This window comes from Crocodylus siamensis, chromosome 4 (genome assembly GCF_052110815.1).
Source record: "Crocodylus siamensis isolate JL-2025a chromosome 4, ASM5211081v1, whole genome shotgun sequence".
NCBI lineage: Eukaryota > Metazoa > Chordata > Crocodylia > Crocodylidae > Crocodylus > Crocodylus siamensis.
In genome coordinates, this window is record NC_143398.1 from 176003879 (window position 1) to 176020643 (window position 16765).

The 16765-nt window shown below is 38.3% G+C and overlaps 1 protein-coding gene across 2 annotated transcripts in view; it reads right to left on the reverse strand.

Moving 5' to 3' along the window:
• TWIST2 (twist family bHLH transcription factor 2) overlaps positions 1-16433 on the reverse strand; it is a 73636-nt gene extending 57203 nt beyond the window's left edge. The window contains exon 1 of one of the 2 annotated variants that reach the window (XM_090044970.1): positions 15452-16377. In XM_090044970.1, coding sequence (XP_089901096.1) covers positions 15489-15971 — 483 coding nt within the window. In that variant the 5' untranslated portion in view covers positions 15972-16377 and the 3' untranslated portion in view covers positions 15452-15488. Of the gene's footprint in view, positions 1-15451 lie in introns of both variants that reach the window. The other variant, XM_090044971.1, reaches the window with a different exon arrangement.
• Between the last annotated feature and the right edge of the window lie 332 nt (positions 16434-16765).

The following is a 16765-nucleotide window of genomic DNA, read 5'->3' on the forward strand; positions in this document are numbered from 1 at the left end:
ATTAAAAAACAAGCAAAGTATCATTTCCAGCCCCTTCCATTTGGAAAGAAAATCTTTAAAACTTGAATTGGTGTTGTGCTGCCTTCTGGAATTTATAAGTAACTTATATTTCTAGTTGTGCAAGGTATGAACTGCCTCCATTCATTTAAGTTCATCTGTCCCAAAATATTAACAGAAGAGATTACAGGACTGATCATCTTTGGTGCAGGAGAAAGGGACCTGGCTGCAGAATTTACACTGGGCTTTTTAAAGTAAAACAGCTCTTAATCATAGAGCTAAAAAACAGATTTCTCTGGTGGGGTGGGTGAGGAATTGGATATGATCATGATGTACTCACAGAAGATGTACCCTTTTGGTGTATATTACTAAGCCTGGGTCACTGATCAGCATAGTGCACAGTGCCCTCTAGTAGATGTGCAGGAAACAATAGTGTGCACAGCTTTTGGTTACAAAAACCTTTTTTCAAGCATTGGGAGACTCTAGAGACTCTAGAGACTCTAGAGTCTCCCAGTGCCAGAAGAAGGGGGTTTGTGTCTGAAAAAGTGCAAAGAACTTTTTTCCGAACTATTTAGTGTCTAATAAAATATATCACATCTACCCAAAGAACCTTTCCCAGCTATGTCCTTAGACCAACATGGCTACAGCCAACAACACTGTGCCTGCTATTGTTTCCTGTATTCTTTACAAACAGAGGGTATGTTGACTGTTTTTTCTGGCCACCTGTAAGTGGTGAGCAAGTTAAACAGCAGCATAGTAATCTGCTGGAAAATGAAGGATGTTGTTTAAAAAGGTTTATGCATCCTTTGAATGATATTCCAGAAAACTCCATTTAGACAGTAAAAATCAGTTTATCACTAAGCACACATGCCACTCAGTCCTGTTCCCACTTAGGCTCCAAAGATAAAGCATAACAATATATATAGTTGTCAAAGGCTTTTACTGAAGCAAAAAAAAAAATATTCTTAGCAAAATTTTATAACAATTGATTTTTAAAAAAAATGTTATTCAACTGAAAGCAGAAAAGCAGAGCATTTTCTAGTGTAAAAAGGGAAAGAAAAAGGCAGGAAGGAACAGAACTGAAAGCGAACTGATTCTTTGGCTTTTTTGAAAACTTTAAACATAAGAGTCCAAAAATAAAAAGGAATCCATTAAAACCTTTAAACAGAACAAAATTTGGGTGGCAAATACAGCATGTTTTGCAGGGAGCTGTAAAAAGATCTATTGTCTGGGATCGATGCATGTTTTAAAGGTTACTCTTTTGTTCTGTATTTGTCACATGGAAAATACAGCTGAATTTAGGGCATCCCTTGTCCACATTGGTCTGCCCTTTTTGTGCTTCATAGGTTTAAAGTTAATATTTTTACAAATGCTCAGTAAGTACGGTGAAGTTAAGGGCCAAAACCCCTGCAAACGTAAATTGATGCAAAGTTCTAGAAATCAGCGGAGATGCGTCCATTTACGGTGGCAGAGAGCCTGAGCCACATACCACCACGCTGTATAGTCTTTGCATGATTACTTGTGAGCTATATTTGAAAGAGCAGAAACCTAGATCTATGTAGCTGCTAACAGTTGGAAGCTCATAGTGCAAGAATGAACAAGACTACTGTTGTTTCTGTATGTTAGTGGAACACAGAAAAAGGCAACACAGTATAAAAAAATAAAAAGCAGAACAACAGTTTGTTTAAATTACTTTCCTCTTCTCTGGATTAGGAACCGGCTCTAAAATGTCGCTGAGACTTTGGAAAGAATGTGTCCATGAGGTCACCCATAGTTTTCCTTTGAATACATTGCTCACATATCTGCTAGGGTGGGATTGCTTCTTTAAGGTGTCTCCCTGAGGGAGGATCGGTACTTGGGATGTGACAGCTATGGCGACTCCTATTTGCTTTTAACACAGAATTGGTGATCACAAGACTTGCTAGTGAAAAAGATACAGCTGTCCAGGCCTTGGCAGGGAGCCATGCACTTCAATGGATGCCAAATATAATTTTCCCCTGCTTATAATTTAAGCATTTTCAATTTTGTACACAGGGATTTGCCTTCTTCCCCATCTGATCCTGCTTCCATTTAGCATCATGCAGGCTAATTCACTTCCAAGAGTGAATGGGAAATGGAAACACTGGGTATTAGTGTAGTCCAGTCAACACACAACTCCTTTCTTCTCTATGTCTGTGCAGGCATTGCTGAAACTACATGCAGTTTTCACATCCAGACTGAGAGTTTAAACACCGTATCTGGGTTACTGATGCCCGATTTGCAGATCTGTAGGAACCAGGTTCTCAAATTCTTTAGGAACCTCTGAGAGTCTGAATGCTTGGGACCCTACAAATAATTCCTTACGTTAACGTGTGGCTTTCCATCCCTTAGTTGGGTTCCCTTTGTGGTATGCTATAGACTTCGGTGGCTAGGGAAACATATGCAAAAGGTTAACTTGGCTGAAGAAGGCGTGCAAAGTTGGGGCAGAACTTTGCTGCGTTACACATCTTTGCTGGCCAGCAGAATTAACTCTCTGGTTGTATTAAGTGATGTGAAGCATTAACAGGCTGTTCTGTGACAGGTACATCAACAGCAGTTGGATACAAGGATAAAACAGAGGAGTAATACTCTGTTGCATTTGTAGCTGTAACTCTCAACCCACTGTAGAGATATAGCACAGAGAGAGGAAGCAAACTCCCAAAGTGAAAACAGTAATTGTGTGGCAAAATGGAGCAAAGACTTGATTTTCCTGTAACATATCTGTACTTCTCGCTTCACAGTAACCTGCAAACCAGCCAATAGTGGACTTGGGAGGGGAGAATGATCTTTGTTATTTTTTCCACTTCTCTAAAAAAAAAAGTAAGGAAGCTTACTCGGTAAAGGTCCAGGTAAACAGAACTTTGCTGGACTCTGATGTTCTGATCTGCTTTTGTCTGCAGTGGGCATCTCTCTTTGGAGCTCAATAAACCCAGATAGAAAATGTGGCTAGAAAAAGAGACTTCATTAGAGAGCACAACTGCACTGAGATGCCCTCAATTTACAAATCCCAGGTTATTATTACTATTATTTATTAATTTATAAAATTGTTTGCATGGAAACACAGATATGGAAAACAGGCATTTCTGAATAAGACAGACCACAAGAAATGTTTGTATTTGGCTATTTAGAGGACACAGAAGATTATGATAATATGAATAAAATATATATAATACCTTTTTCTATACAAGGAAAGGGGGTTAATAAGTTTTGAACTATAATAGAAATACAGACTGGTTCTGATTATACTGAAGACAATAAAACAAATTCTAGTAAAATAAAAATTATTTAAATCATTTTTTAAAATGTGATCATACTTTAGTCCTTTCACAGTTTGTAGCAAAATATAAATGGGTAAAATTTTCAAAGGAGATTTAGGAACCTAAGGATAAAATTTTCAGAAGCACCCAATTTAAATGCTTTTGAAAATTGTATATGGAATTACATTGGAAGTCTGTAGGTCTCAGGCATCTAATTCATTTTTTGAAAATTTTAGTCCATGTCATTTGTCTTCTACTTTTTTTTCGGTTAAAAATGTAAACCTGATAGAGTGGCTACCTCTTTGCATTTATCTTGCAGGACAATAGGATGATTTTGTGACAGTCTCTGTTCTGATCTCTGCAATCTAGTACTTTTGTGCATAATGTGGTATTTTTTGGACGTAGCTGTGTACTGCTAGAATATCAGGCTGTTGCAACGGTCACAATAAATTTGGGTCTCTTTAGTAGTGCTGTGTACTATAATGAGATTTCCAATAAGGATAACTGATCACTACAGCTATAATACTTGCTATTGCTTTCACTAGGGACCTCAGCTGGACCACAAAGCCAAGTCTCCAAAGTTCAGAGGCTATCATGGTGAACTGCAATTACATCTGCACCTTTCTGTACCAAAATATAAGTGTAATTTGAGTTCTTCTGGCAATGAGATTTCTTTTGGCAGTGCAGTCAGAAAGTATAAATATGGTTGTATCTCAGCAACTATAACAAATGAAATAGTTTGGATATGTGAGAGTTTTAGGGACTACAATAGTAATACTTTTAGCATCAGTAACAATAAGATTTTGGATTTAAAATGCCCCTTTCATTGCAAAAGATGTGAACGCGCCTTACAAAACATACATTTGTTCATGAGACACTGGAGTACAGATGGACTTCAGGGTTGACCTTAAAATATGCTTCTCTAACAACTACAGAGTGCAAGGAGGTCTTATTGTATTTGAGATTTCCTTGATTAATTGGAAAAAATAATTAAAAATTATTGTTTTAACAAAACTCAAGTATCGGTTTCTAATTTGATATGCCATATTTTGAATTTGATCTACCATATTATCTAGTAATGTACTTTTTATATATTGTAATTGTTTTGAGAATTTGTTTTATGGTTGGACATCTATTTTGCTACTATTGCTGTGACAGCATTCAGCTGAGTGTTTTAATCCAGTAGATATATTTCATTGGTTTGACTGCCCTTGATTGTCTGCTTGGCTATACTCTGATGCGTGTGGCATGCAACAGATTAGTGGGTTAATAATGTGTTGGAAGAAATTTTAGCTCTGCAGTATGCAGTATGTTTAGTTGGGAAAAGAAGTTTAGAAACTAGCAGGAATTTACACAACATGCTTAAGAAACCTGAACCCAACCACACTAAAATCAATGGAAATGTATTCATTGGTTTCAGTAGGTTTCGAATTTAAATAAAAAATGAGTGCATAGCAGTAGGGAAGGTGTGTGGATGTGAAAGAAAGAAGATTAATACTGTTTTAACGTGATGAAGCACAGTTATTCTACAGGAATAGTTTTCAATTAGAGGCTTTGATTTTTATTAAAACTTACAATGTATTAAAAATTACAATGCTAGTGTGAATGCATTTATGGTGGTAAAAAAGTGATTCATACCAGTATAAATAGTATACCAGTAACATAAATAGAATAAGCTAAACTGGTACAAAGCATCTTCTTACCAATATCCACCTACGATGTATTGCCTCAAACATACTGATATAGTTAGAATAATCATTTGGGGTAGAAAAGCCCTTTAGCTAAGGTCTGTGCACAACAGTATTTAGTTGGTGCAGGAATGCAGGCAAAGAGTATTGATGCAACTATATTGGCAAAGTTGCACGGTATTGGCAAATATCAGCCCTCAACCATGAACAAGGCATGCTATACTGGTACCAGCAGAAGTATAATTTTTGCCCGCGTTAAGGTCTTCTAACAGCACAGCTATATTGCAGGGCCAGATACAGTCATGGGCAAACCAGGAGGCCACCCAGGGTGCAGACAGAAAGGGGGCCTGAAAATGGTGAAAATAATGATTATTATTATGATTATCTCTGTCAAAGTGGGGATTGATACTAAAAGTTTCCCTGGGGCCACTAGGAGTCTAGGTACATTGCTGGCTATATCTGTCAGGGATCACACTTTTCAGGAATCTATAGTGCATAAATGTATTGGAAACAATGCTGTATCTGTCCCCTGCTGCTACTAGGAATATGGCAATTTAATCCTACTGAAAAACAACTGGGAGGGTGAATGATAGACCAAGTCCCCATTGTGTTAATATCTGAACGTACGTTTTGAGTCTGCTCCTACGACCTTTATTTCCTCATGACATATTGAATCAAAACATTTCTTAAAGAGGCAACATTTCTTAGGGACAGTCATTTTATCCGAAGACACAAACAGGCTTCTCCATAGTATGATGAATGTCATTCACAAATCGTCCCACCAGAATCTGTGGGGATTTTGAGACTGAGCCCTTTGGCTATTACTGATGCTGCTCCACTACGAATATTAAGTAATAATAATGGCATCAATTTAGGAAAGTGCTTAAGTACATGCTGAAAGTTAAGCACATACCAAACAGGGATGCTTTGCTGAATCGGGGCCAGTAAGAATACAGATTGTAGGTTTGGGCCCAGTGATTCACTGGGATTTCAAAAGGGAAAAGCACACAGTGCTTCACAACAGATACCAGCAGGAAAATGTCTAAATCATTATGAGTTTCAGTTAAGAATCTAATAATTACTTCACTTTCATGTGCGAGTTCAGGATTCATTTTCAGCTGTCTTTGCTGTAAGTTTTTCTGCCAGCCAGGCACATTTGTAAAAGAAAAAAGAAAGCCATCACAGTTCCTCGTAAATATTTTGTTGAAGGGATTCACCTAATTAGATGATTTATTATGTGATTATGAAACAATTTTGATTGTTAGGCTGAGTCCAAAACCAATTAATAGTTTTGTGGGATCCACTAACCACTTTTAGTTATTGGTCTTTCTAGAACTAGAATTCTGTAGTACTGAGGCTTCATTTACCACCTTGATTCTGATTCTGAATTCATGTAAGTAGTAAAGTCACCCCATAGATTTCAATAAAGTCATTGGCAGAGAAAGGTGTAGTATTCACTCAATTTGAGCAACAACAGAATGTGACTGTAATGTGGGTCCTTAAAAACTATTTGATAAACTTTGAACATCACTGGATTTTGAGAGAAAATTGCTCTTTATTCTCTTGCATTTCTCTTCCCTTATTTATTTATTTAAGTTATGTTAGGGCAATTCACAAAAAGAGGAATTTTGTATTTAGAACTTGTTTTGCCTATAAAAATCAATGTGACATCATAGTTGGTTGCTATTGAGAAAGTTATTATGTAACTAACCAAAGATAATGATCACTAAGTAAGAGAAATCACTAGTAGCTGATAATTATTGAGTTACAAACATTTGGTTTTCATAACCCTAGTGTTAAAAATGAGAGGGTAGAAAAGAAGGCCAGAGAGGCTGCTGTTTTCTTAAAAAAAAACAAGACCTAAAAAACCTTTTTTGCTTCAAAGGGGAAGCCACAGATTGATAAGTAATTGCTTACATACATGCACAGATCTTAAGTGTTGCGAAAGTAGAGATTGCAAACAACTCCTGTGCAGCACATGTGATATCCCATAGGTAATTATTATGCAGGTTGTTGAACAGATTTAAAAAACAGTTTATCTTATCAGTTGGTATAGAAATAGCAGGCTTATCTATTTGGAACAGTGACATTGTTGATTTCAGACTTGTTGATTTGCAGGGCAGGGATGTTATTTTACATTTACACATTTAGGAAGGTTAGTATATGGGGGCTATTGAACTTTCTTTTGAGACTCTTTCTATTGAGTCTGTAAAGACTCTTCTTTCTTTTTTACTAAGTTGATCCTGATGCATTCTAACAACCTATATTTCTTTTCTTTGAAATACATATTGGAGAGGCAATGTGTTTCATTCCTACTGTTTTAAAGATGCTGAATGAAGGTCTTTGGTGTATATGTGCATGTATGTGTATAAGAAGACTTCATCCCACAATGCAAGACATCATGTTTCCACTCATTATTTGTGAGCTGTTTTATGTGAAGAACCAGAATGTTTGGCTTTGATGCCATGCAGTCAAAAGGTGTGCATGGGAAATGAATTGCTTTCCAACAAAGATTCGGAATGTTAGGCCAGGTACAGATGTTATACTTTTATCGGTACAAGTGATTGGAAGCCAGTCTATATACATAGCAGAAAAAAAGTGGAACCTGGCCTAAGATTTCCCCCCTCACCGAAGGGTGAATGTATGTTCTGTCTGCTATCAATTGAAACTATGCCTTGTACAGAAAACTGTGTAACAGATTGGTTTTGCCTCAGACTTTTTGAACATCTGTACATAGCCTTAGAGAACATTTCACTCCCAACTCATTGACTAAGGCTAGGTACAGACATTCAAAATGCCCGAAGTGAAATCGATCTCAGTTATGTGGTTTTCTGTAAGCAGTGCAACTTAGATCAGTAGCAAACAGAACACACATTCGCCCTTTGTGGGGAGGGGGAGCAGAGGCAGAAATCTTAGATTAGGTTTCACCATTTTTAAACCAGTTTATGTGTGCGCTGAACTTCTGTTCTGTTATAGGTATAAGCTGGTACTTATACTGGTAAAAGCATAATGTCTGTACCTAATACACCTAGACAAACGCACTGAAGTCAGAGAGGATCTATCCACATAGATTAACTTGCAGGATTGGGATCCTTCTTTGTGATGGCTAAGGTATAAAGTTCAATATGCAATAACATTTCACTACCATACTCTCTTTTAGGGCAAGGAGAAGGTGGCATGATGACCAGGATAAGGATCTCCCCTGGAGTCCCCGATAGGTCTATGAAAGTGTGTGTTCCGTTTCTCTAAACTAAATAGTCCTGACTTCCTAGAGAGCTTTCCATGATTGCCCAATTGTTTTTTAAGGAAAGTGTTATTAAAGACATGATCTCTTTATCTAAGTTGCCTATGCAATTAAGTTTGGTTATATTTCAAAACAAATGCATTAAAATTAAAGCAGATCCAAAAAGCTTAAAGCAAAAGCATGATCACATAAATTACTGCATGTAGACTCTTGGTGGCCAGATTGATAGAAACTTAATTCAGCATTTTAGAGCACATGTTTGGCAGATCTCATATCTCTTAAGGAAACACTAAGTTTTTTCTCGGGGGTGGCGGTTATCAAGGCAAAACTATCTTATTAAGAATTCAATTAAAGATAGCACAGGCTCACTGGAACTAGTCCAGTAAATATAAATCAAGTTGAACTAGGAGACATCTGCCTCTTTTTTTCCAAGCTGCAGTCTAAAGTCTGAGGGGAGAAAGATGTGGAGGTTGGGCTTTCACTCCTTTTCAGTTGTACATATGCAACTCTGCAAAGGACCAGACCTGTGTTGCTGCTGCTTTGGTAACTTTTCTTTTCAGAACAAGAACACAAACAACCTGCAAATATTTCCTCTCAGAGCTCTCCAAGAGAAAAGATAATTGATTCTTTTTATGTTACAGATGTATAACTATTTTGATATAGTGCCCTGCACCTTTCCCTACATACAGATACTACTATGTTGGCGCATTGAGAAATTATCCATTGGGAGTTGATTTGCAGCAATATTTATGATAGATACAGCCTGGCCTTTTGACTAGATTACATTAGAATTATTAAATCTCTTTAAAGTTAACAAATATGGCATGTGCTTTTCACAGAAAAGCCAGTGACAGTTGGGCATTAACTCACTTAAGCGTCTTTGAAATAAGACATAATGGCAACATTATTTAATATAGGTGTTGCAGTCCTGCCAAGAACCCTCAACCAGGAATCAGAATTTTGCCAGGCTCTCTGTGCCCATCACTGTTCATGATATACTAAAGTTTCTCTAGATTCTAACCTTGCTTAGTGATGCAGTTCCATTGATTTCAGTGGGTTAATCCTGGCTTATTCTCTGTAAGGGATCAGAAATAGGTCCAATTTGGAAGGAAGAATTTTGGAATCATCAAACTCTAAGGCAGTGATGTTGCACAGAAGTTCAAGCAGACTGATGTATTTTCTTCTTCCAAAGCCCAAAAGAAAGCCACAGGTTAATGCAAAAGGAGAGTTAACTTAGATTGAAGAGCCAATACATCCTTTCCCCAGAGAAAAAAAGGAAGATAGTGGGCCAAGTGCTACTCTCTGGAATCCATACAAGTCCATTGACACCAGCTGGGTTATACAAGTGTAACCAAGAACACAATTTGATTTTTATGTTTTCTAGAGAGAAGTCTTTTTTTATAACAGGCTCAGCAACATCTCTTCCTGGCAGTCATTCCTCAAGCACAGCTCCCACTGATGTTAAGTAAGGAATGAATGCAGGATTCTGCCCCAACGTAGCTGCTGATGTGTTAAGAATATAGGTCCCGATCCTGTAATTGTAACTATGCAGGGGTCCTGCCATGCCTACGTGGAATGCCCGTGAGTCCTGACTGAAGGACTCTGACCAGGATCTTACTGGCATGAGAACCTAATAAAACTTCATTGTAAGTGTGAAAAAGCGTGACCTGCAGTGAGTGCCTAAACTTTGGCCCTGATTTGTACCTCATAGTTTTCAGTGATCCTAACTGATCTATTTTAATTGTTTTTTTTAATCTAATCTGTTTTAATTGTTATATTATCAAATGTATTTGACCAGGTTTAGGGCAGACAGTTGAAGTATATGCATGGGTATGGGGAGAAGTTCTAAGAGTTTGTTTGGCTGCTTAGATTTATTGACTGGCTTGATAGACTTATTACTGGCATACTGTTACTGCGTGGTCATCATCCGCAACTGTAAATCTAATTAATGGTTGGGTGTCTAGTGTTTTTTGTAAGGGCTTCTTTTACTGTTATTTAAATGTAAATAATAATTAATTAATATTCTGATGTTCACATCCAGCTGGAGGACATCCTATTTCTCCTCACTCCCAAATTTCCTTAACAAGTAAATCATAAGTGTTGTCGTACACTACTCACCAGTCACTTACACTAATTGTTGAAACATAAGGCCAGACTCTCAGTACTGGTATATTGCCTGCATCAGTTTACAGCAACCTAGAATCTGGGCTACTCATTTTTTTTAATGGCACAGCACTTTTTAGCCTGAAATTACTTTATTCCTTTATTAAAGCTCAAGTGAAGGTAGAACAGGAAAAGCTACCAAAAATTCTACAGTTTTCCCAACCAACAACTTAATTTCCCAAATATGGCACAGCTCTCCTTCTGCTGTGGGTTGTAGCAGTGCTTTTTAATATATTCACTCATGAAATTCTCCCTGCTTAAAGCAAGGCACGCAAATTTTGAAGACTCTGGGTTTAGAGATTTCAAATTCCTCCTGAGCCTCATGGAAGCGATTCTAAGAACTATAGTTGTACACTTAATTATATTTCTAGGAGACACAAGTGGCAAAATATGTCACCAAAAGAAATTTCTTCTATGGTTACAGAATCCACTCCTCTTCAGTAATAAAGAAGATAGTGCAGAGACTAGCAAGAGTGCTTTACCATTATGAAAAACATAAAATAATCCCTAAGCTAAAGTAGGGATTTTAAAGGATAGAAGATATTGAACAAGGGTGACTTATAATTCTATGTTGCAATCAACCCCATTCCCTTTTAAAGACAGAAGTTTGGGTACTGTAAAACTGAAGCTGTTCATCACAGATGACTGATGGAGACAAATTAGATCTACTTAGATGAAGCATAGGCATTGAGATTTGTCCTTAGTGATCCTTTGCTACATCCATCACAACAGAACTCTTACCATAGAACTGACTTCACTAAGTTGAAAACTAGCACACTTTTGTTATTCTTTCAAACTGTCTTTCAGTTTTGATCCAGGATTTCTCCTTACTGTGTAAAAATTCAGAATAGTCTAATAATCTAGGGTCAGGAATTTATATCAGAAATGCTAAGCCATTAAACATGGGTAATGGAAAATGGTATTTCATGTGTGTATTAATGCAAGTGCATCACCCAAAATACGTTTGATTCTCATATAATTTTGTGTTTACTTCAAGGCTTTTTCTCATGCCCTTTATTTTGGGGGTTTATCTCATATTTGAGCATTGGCTGGCCAAGTGCTAGGAATTTGGTTGATATTATGTAGTAGATTTATTCTTTCCCCGGAAGAGAGACAAACATAAACAGATCATCCAGAATGCATTTTGCAGGGCTTTTAAAGACACTAGCATGAAAAACCTAAAGCATTAATATGTAAATAACAAACTTTAAAATCTTTCCTCTCAAGTAAGCATATTTTCATGTTTAGTGGTACATTAAAAAAACAAAATATGTTTTGAAATAAACGGGTTTAGTTGCCATGTCACTGTTTCTTCAGTTAACAATAGTTAAACAAGTTCTGTATTTTATGAATAATTTCCATGGAAAGGGACCACAACATCTATTTGTTTCTTTAAAGACAAAACAAAATAGGGATGCTAACAAACCTACTCACTTTTTCCATAGAAGAAACTCCTAAAATGATGATCAGATTGTAAGGAACAATTACAAGGATGTCACAAGGATGTTACAATCACTGACTAACATCTTCCAAAATGAATAAAGGTTGCAAATGGTTTATTAATATACAGCTCAATTCACATAACGTGTATGGCCTTATATTCAACTACTGGTATATCTCACTACAGACTTACTGATGTTAGCTCAAATTTAAAGTTTATGACGGCCAATGGACCTTATTGACACGGTGGTTTAAAACTAAATCATCATTACTGCCCTACTGATGCTTTTAAGATTTTAAACTTCTGGTTCTAGCTTTCGTTCTTCCAGAGCTAATCTCCACCTTGCTACTGTATTTCTGTGCTTTCTACCAAAAGAAATAATGGAAAAAATCTTTTCGCATTTGAAACCTTTCAGACAGTAGTTTTTTTTTTAAAAAGGGGTGTGCGTGTGGGGGGCATTTGGATGATGCAGCATTGAGATACTGGGTAGCAAATGGCTGGAGAGAAGTGTATGTATGCGCGCGCGTGTGACCTGAATTTGTATATTTGTTTAAACATCCTAGAACTTGGAATACTAATTGAAGTGAAGTTGTGCCTGTTTCACTTGAAACTACAGGAGTATGTTATCTTTAATTACATAGAACAGAACAGGAAAACCTCTCATTGCCGGATAAGTTAGCAACAGTCACCTACTGGCATTCTTGAAGGCCAGGTGGCATTTTCCCAGCTCCCAAGGCTCTGATTTTCTAATCAAAAACTCTCTTGATTTTTGTGTTGAACAGGATCTACAGCCCCTTCAAAGAGAAATATTTTTTGTCTGTTTCTTTTCAAAACCCAGGCATAAGAGAAGCTTTCCGGGTAATATCCTTGTAACAAGGGACAGATTCTTCCACATCCCAAAACTGCCAGACTCGCAGGATCGTGTCTCAAATGTGTTTTGCCATCTCCTATGTCCTTACTGTCAGGCACACTACACAGCATATAAAAGTTACTATTTGTGGACAAATGCTTGCTAAAATATGCTAATATAATAAAATACATTTGCAAATTTCACTACATTTCTTAAGACCATTGAAAATGTTGATGGCAGAAACAGTTTTTGTTGCCCAAAAGTGCTAAAACCAGATGCCACCACCATACAAGGCCATTTATTAACATTCTTACCAGTGCAACCTCAAAAAGACATGACCTATATACTTTTTCTAAAGTTGGGAAGTTGTGTGTGAGGTTTTTTTCTTTTTCTTTTCTCACTTATTTTTTTAATTCTCAAGGAGGGAAAGTCATGGCTTAAATGGAGATATAAATAAGATAATGGAGATATATATAAGATGTTCTAATGTTTGCCAGTTACTGTGTGCTACTTCAATAGGACACAAACATTTGCTTGGTGAAATTTTCAAGTCTAAATTTAACTGCTTCATTCTTTTAAATTAATATTCAAACTTTGTTGTCTAGTATGTCTATTTAGAGATAAATTCTTTGCATTCTCTTTCAGTATCTTTCTTATCAGACCGATGTGCTTGAAACAGTGTTTAAAAAAAATTAATTGAAGAAACCAAAATGCAGTTATTGCCCCTAATATACTGTACAATGCTGAGGGAAGATATACAGTAGGTAATAGATAAAAAAGCATTGGCTAATGCTAGCACAAGTTAGGACACAACAGAATAAATGCATTGTTCCATTGTAGCGTTTTATTGTTCAGCCAGTCTAAACTCCTGAAGAAATATGTGTTTGGGACATTTTACATCTGTTTTTGACAAAGACAGCAGAAGATCCCCATAAGGAGATTTTTTTTTGTTCGACTATTTGCTCCAGTTAGTTTAAACCATATTAACAGGGAAATGGCAAGGGAGTTTATAAACTGAATGTTTATAGTTTGTTTGAAAAGACTGTTTTGCTTTATTTGCATCTAAATCTACAGCACCACCAAAGAAAAAAAAGGAGACCTGTCTTATTCATGACCATATTAACAAAATATATAACTTAAAAAATTCAAATTGTCTGGAAGGATGAAATGGATAGACCTTTTAAATTAGTGAAACTAACCTCCTTACAGGTTTCTGTGAATGAACCATAGAAACATTAATTACGACATCGCAGAGATTTCAGTAAAGACATTGAAATACTTTGTTTCACATGCAAATGAAACACAAAGTTTTCTAAATTTTCTAAAATGTTCACCAGCTACATTTTACTCCCACACTTGCTTTTTCAAATTGCATCTTGCCAGTTGCATCAAGGTTGTTGTCTGAATCATTAGTTGTTGATTAAACATGGATTTTCAGCAACAAATCCCAATGGATTAAGGCAAGCTTTCTTTTTTTCCTTTTTTTCTCATTTATTCTTTCAAGGAGCTAATTCTATTTGGAAAATGCAATTATTTGACTTTGCTGTGTGTTATACTTCAAAATGAGACTGTCCCTTTTATTCTGTTCTTTACTAATAAGAGCATTCATACTATGCAAAATGTTGACCTGGCTTTGTTCTGTATCTCAGATGCTCTTTGCCAGGCAACAAAACAACAGGAACATATGTGAACTCTGTGAAATATAGCATAACTTACAGATAGGGCTGGTGTGCTTACGGTAAGGCTAGGGCATTTGTTTGTGTGTGGGGGGGGGTGTCCACCTCACAATCTTAAAAAGGAAACATAAGAGGAAGTAGTTTTTTGTATTGGAAACTGAGGAAGAGTTCAGTAAGTAAAAAACTATGTTAAAGTCCAAAAGGGTTTGGCACCAGCCCTAATGTTACTGGCACAGGCGGGGAAGGGAAACTAAGTGAATATGAAATTGAGAGGGGTTCATTCTATCTGTGTTTACTTTTATTTGCAAGGGGAGAGGGGAAGTGGGCACAGCCCAGGCAAACAAGCACAGGATATCTGCTGACTATACAGAAATATTGCTCAGATCAGAGCAGGACTGATTCTTTGCTGAACCCCCACAATTGCAACTGCAACACTATAAAAGTGCTTAAAGCCTGTTTCCTAGACACTTTTAAGACACAGCCATGCTCCAATCCAACCAGCAGCTGTTTCAGATCTGGTTGTCAGTGGGTTTCACTAATTCTTTTCCTTTATTTCCTATACTTCTCTAAGAAATCTGCCCTGGCAAATTTCATTATATTGGCCATTCAATTTTATTGCTTCCTTCTTGGTAGCAAACTTTTCAAAAGGCAAAAGCAGGGATTGACTCGAAATGAGGCAAAGAGCATATTTTTCTTACTAGAATCTGCCCCTCTTTAAAGGTGTCCACCCATCAAATAGTCATCTTGGTAAAAAGATCTTCAGCTTGTAATCTAGATGTTCATGCCCTGCACTTAAAACCAATACAATCACCAAGACCCTTGCGCTAGTGAGAGATTTCCTCTTCCCTGTTCTAGACTATCACCTGGATCCCTGCCTTACCTGTCTTGCGGATTTTTTTTTAGGTAACTAAAATCTGCTAACGTCTTCCCCGCACCCTTTAAAAACAAGATTCAGACCTATGTTGCAGCATAGATGACATGATGCTTTCATCGCTCGTGCTCTTTTGCAGAAAGCAAAGCAAGAGCTGAGGCGGAAATCACTAGGAGACGGTTAGAAACAATACAAATAATAAAAAGATATATATATATTTATAGATATATATATGTAGGTACCTACCCCTTTGGCAGATGTGTTTGCTTTACCCTGATGCTGGCTAGTGTGAGGCAGACATGGACCACGCTCCTTCCATCCTCCACACTGAAAAGGCGTAACTGAGCCTCTCGTGGGCCACATAGCTGCAGCTTGTCATCTTACTGTCCATCTCGTCGCTCTGTAGGACCTGGTAGAGGAAGTCTATGTACCTGGCTGCGAGCTTGAGGGTCTGGATTTTACTGAGTTTGTCAGAAGGCAACGTGGGGATGATTTTCCTCAGGGCTGCAAAGGCTTCATTGAGAGACTGAGTCCTTTGCCTCTCTCTGACATTGGCCAGGATCCTCTGGCTTTGCAGTTCTTCATAAGATTGGGAGCTGGGGCTAGACTTTTTCCCCCTCTTGCCTGGGTTGGGGCTGCCATCTTCACTGGATTTCTTACTGTATCTTCTCTTCCTGCCAAATCTCTTTGGCTGCCTTTCCAGCTCCTCTTCACTGGTCCCCAAACTATCCACGGGGGAAACAGGAGAGCTGGAACTTTCTTCCATTCTTTCTGTGAAGAAAGGGAGGGGAAGCGACTTGGGTTTGGTTTGGGGGTTTTTTTTGCCCCCCTCCTTGTGTTGTGTGTGTGTGTGTGTGTGTGTCTTAAATATGCTTAAAATTCCTGAGACAGATCCTTTGGAAAACAAAACAAAATGAAACAAACAAACAAAACAAAAAAAAACCAACCAAAAAAAAATAAAAAAACAGGAGGGTTTATTTTTTTGCTGAGCAAACGTTTTCCAGGTTGCTTGCAGGGCTCTGATTTCAAGGATGGGGCTGTGCAAAAATTGAGGTCTTGGAGAGAGGAAGTTATTCTAACTTTTTTGGAAACTTTAGCTGGGCTCAGTTGCTAAATAGTTGTCAGAAGTGAGGGAGGCGCGGGGCTGCTTCCTCATTGGCCGGGCCGGGGCAGTGGGAGGAAAGAAACCTCCTTTTTTCTTCTTCTTCGTCTTCTTTTCTTTCCTCCCCCCGCTCCCCCCACTTAAACTTTCACAGTTTTATGTTACACTTCGCTTAAAAGCTCGGGGAGGCACCTCGGAGCGCGGGCAGGGCGCAGCCCTCGACGGTGCTCCCAGGGGCCGGGGCCGGGGCCGGGGCCGGGGCCAGGCCGGGCCGGGCCGGGCCGGGCGGGGCAGGAGGGGCGGGGGCGCCCTGCTGAAGGGGGGCGGGAGCAGCTTGTCCGGCCGCGCGCTGCAGCCGGCTCCGGCGGGCGAGCAGGGCTGGGCGGGGGTGGCCGGGCCACCAGGTGCGGCGGGGAGCTGCCGCTCCGCTCCGCTCCGCAGGGCAGGGGATGCAGTGC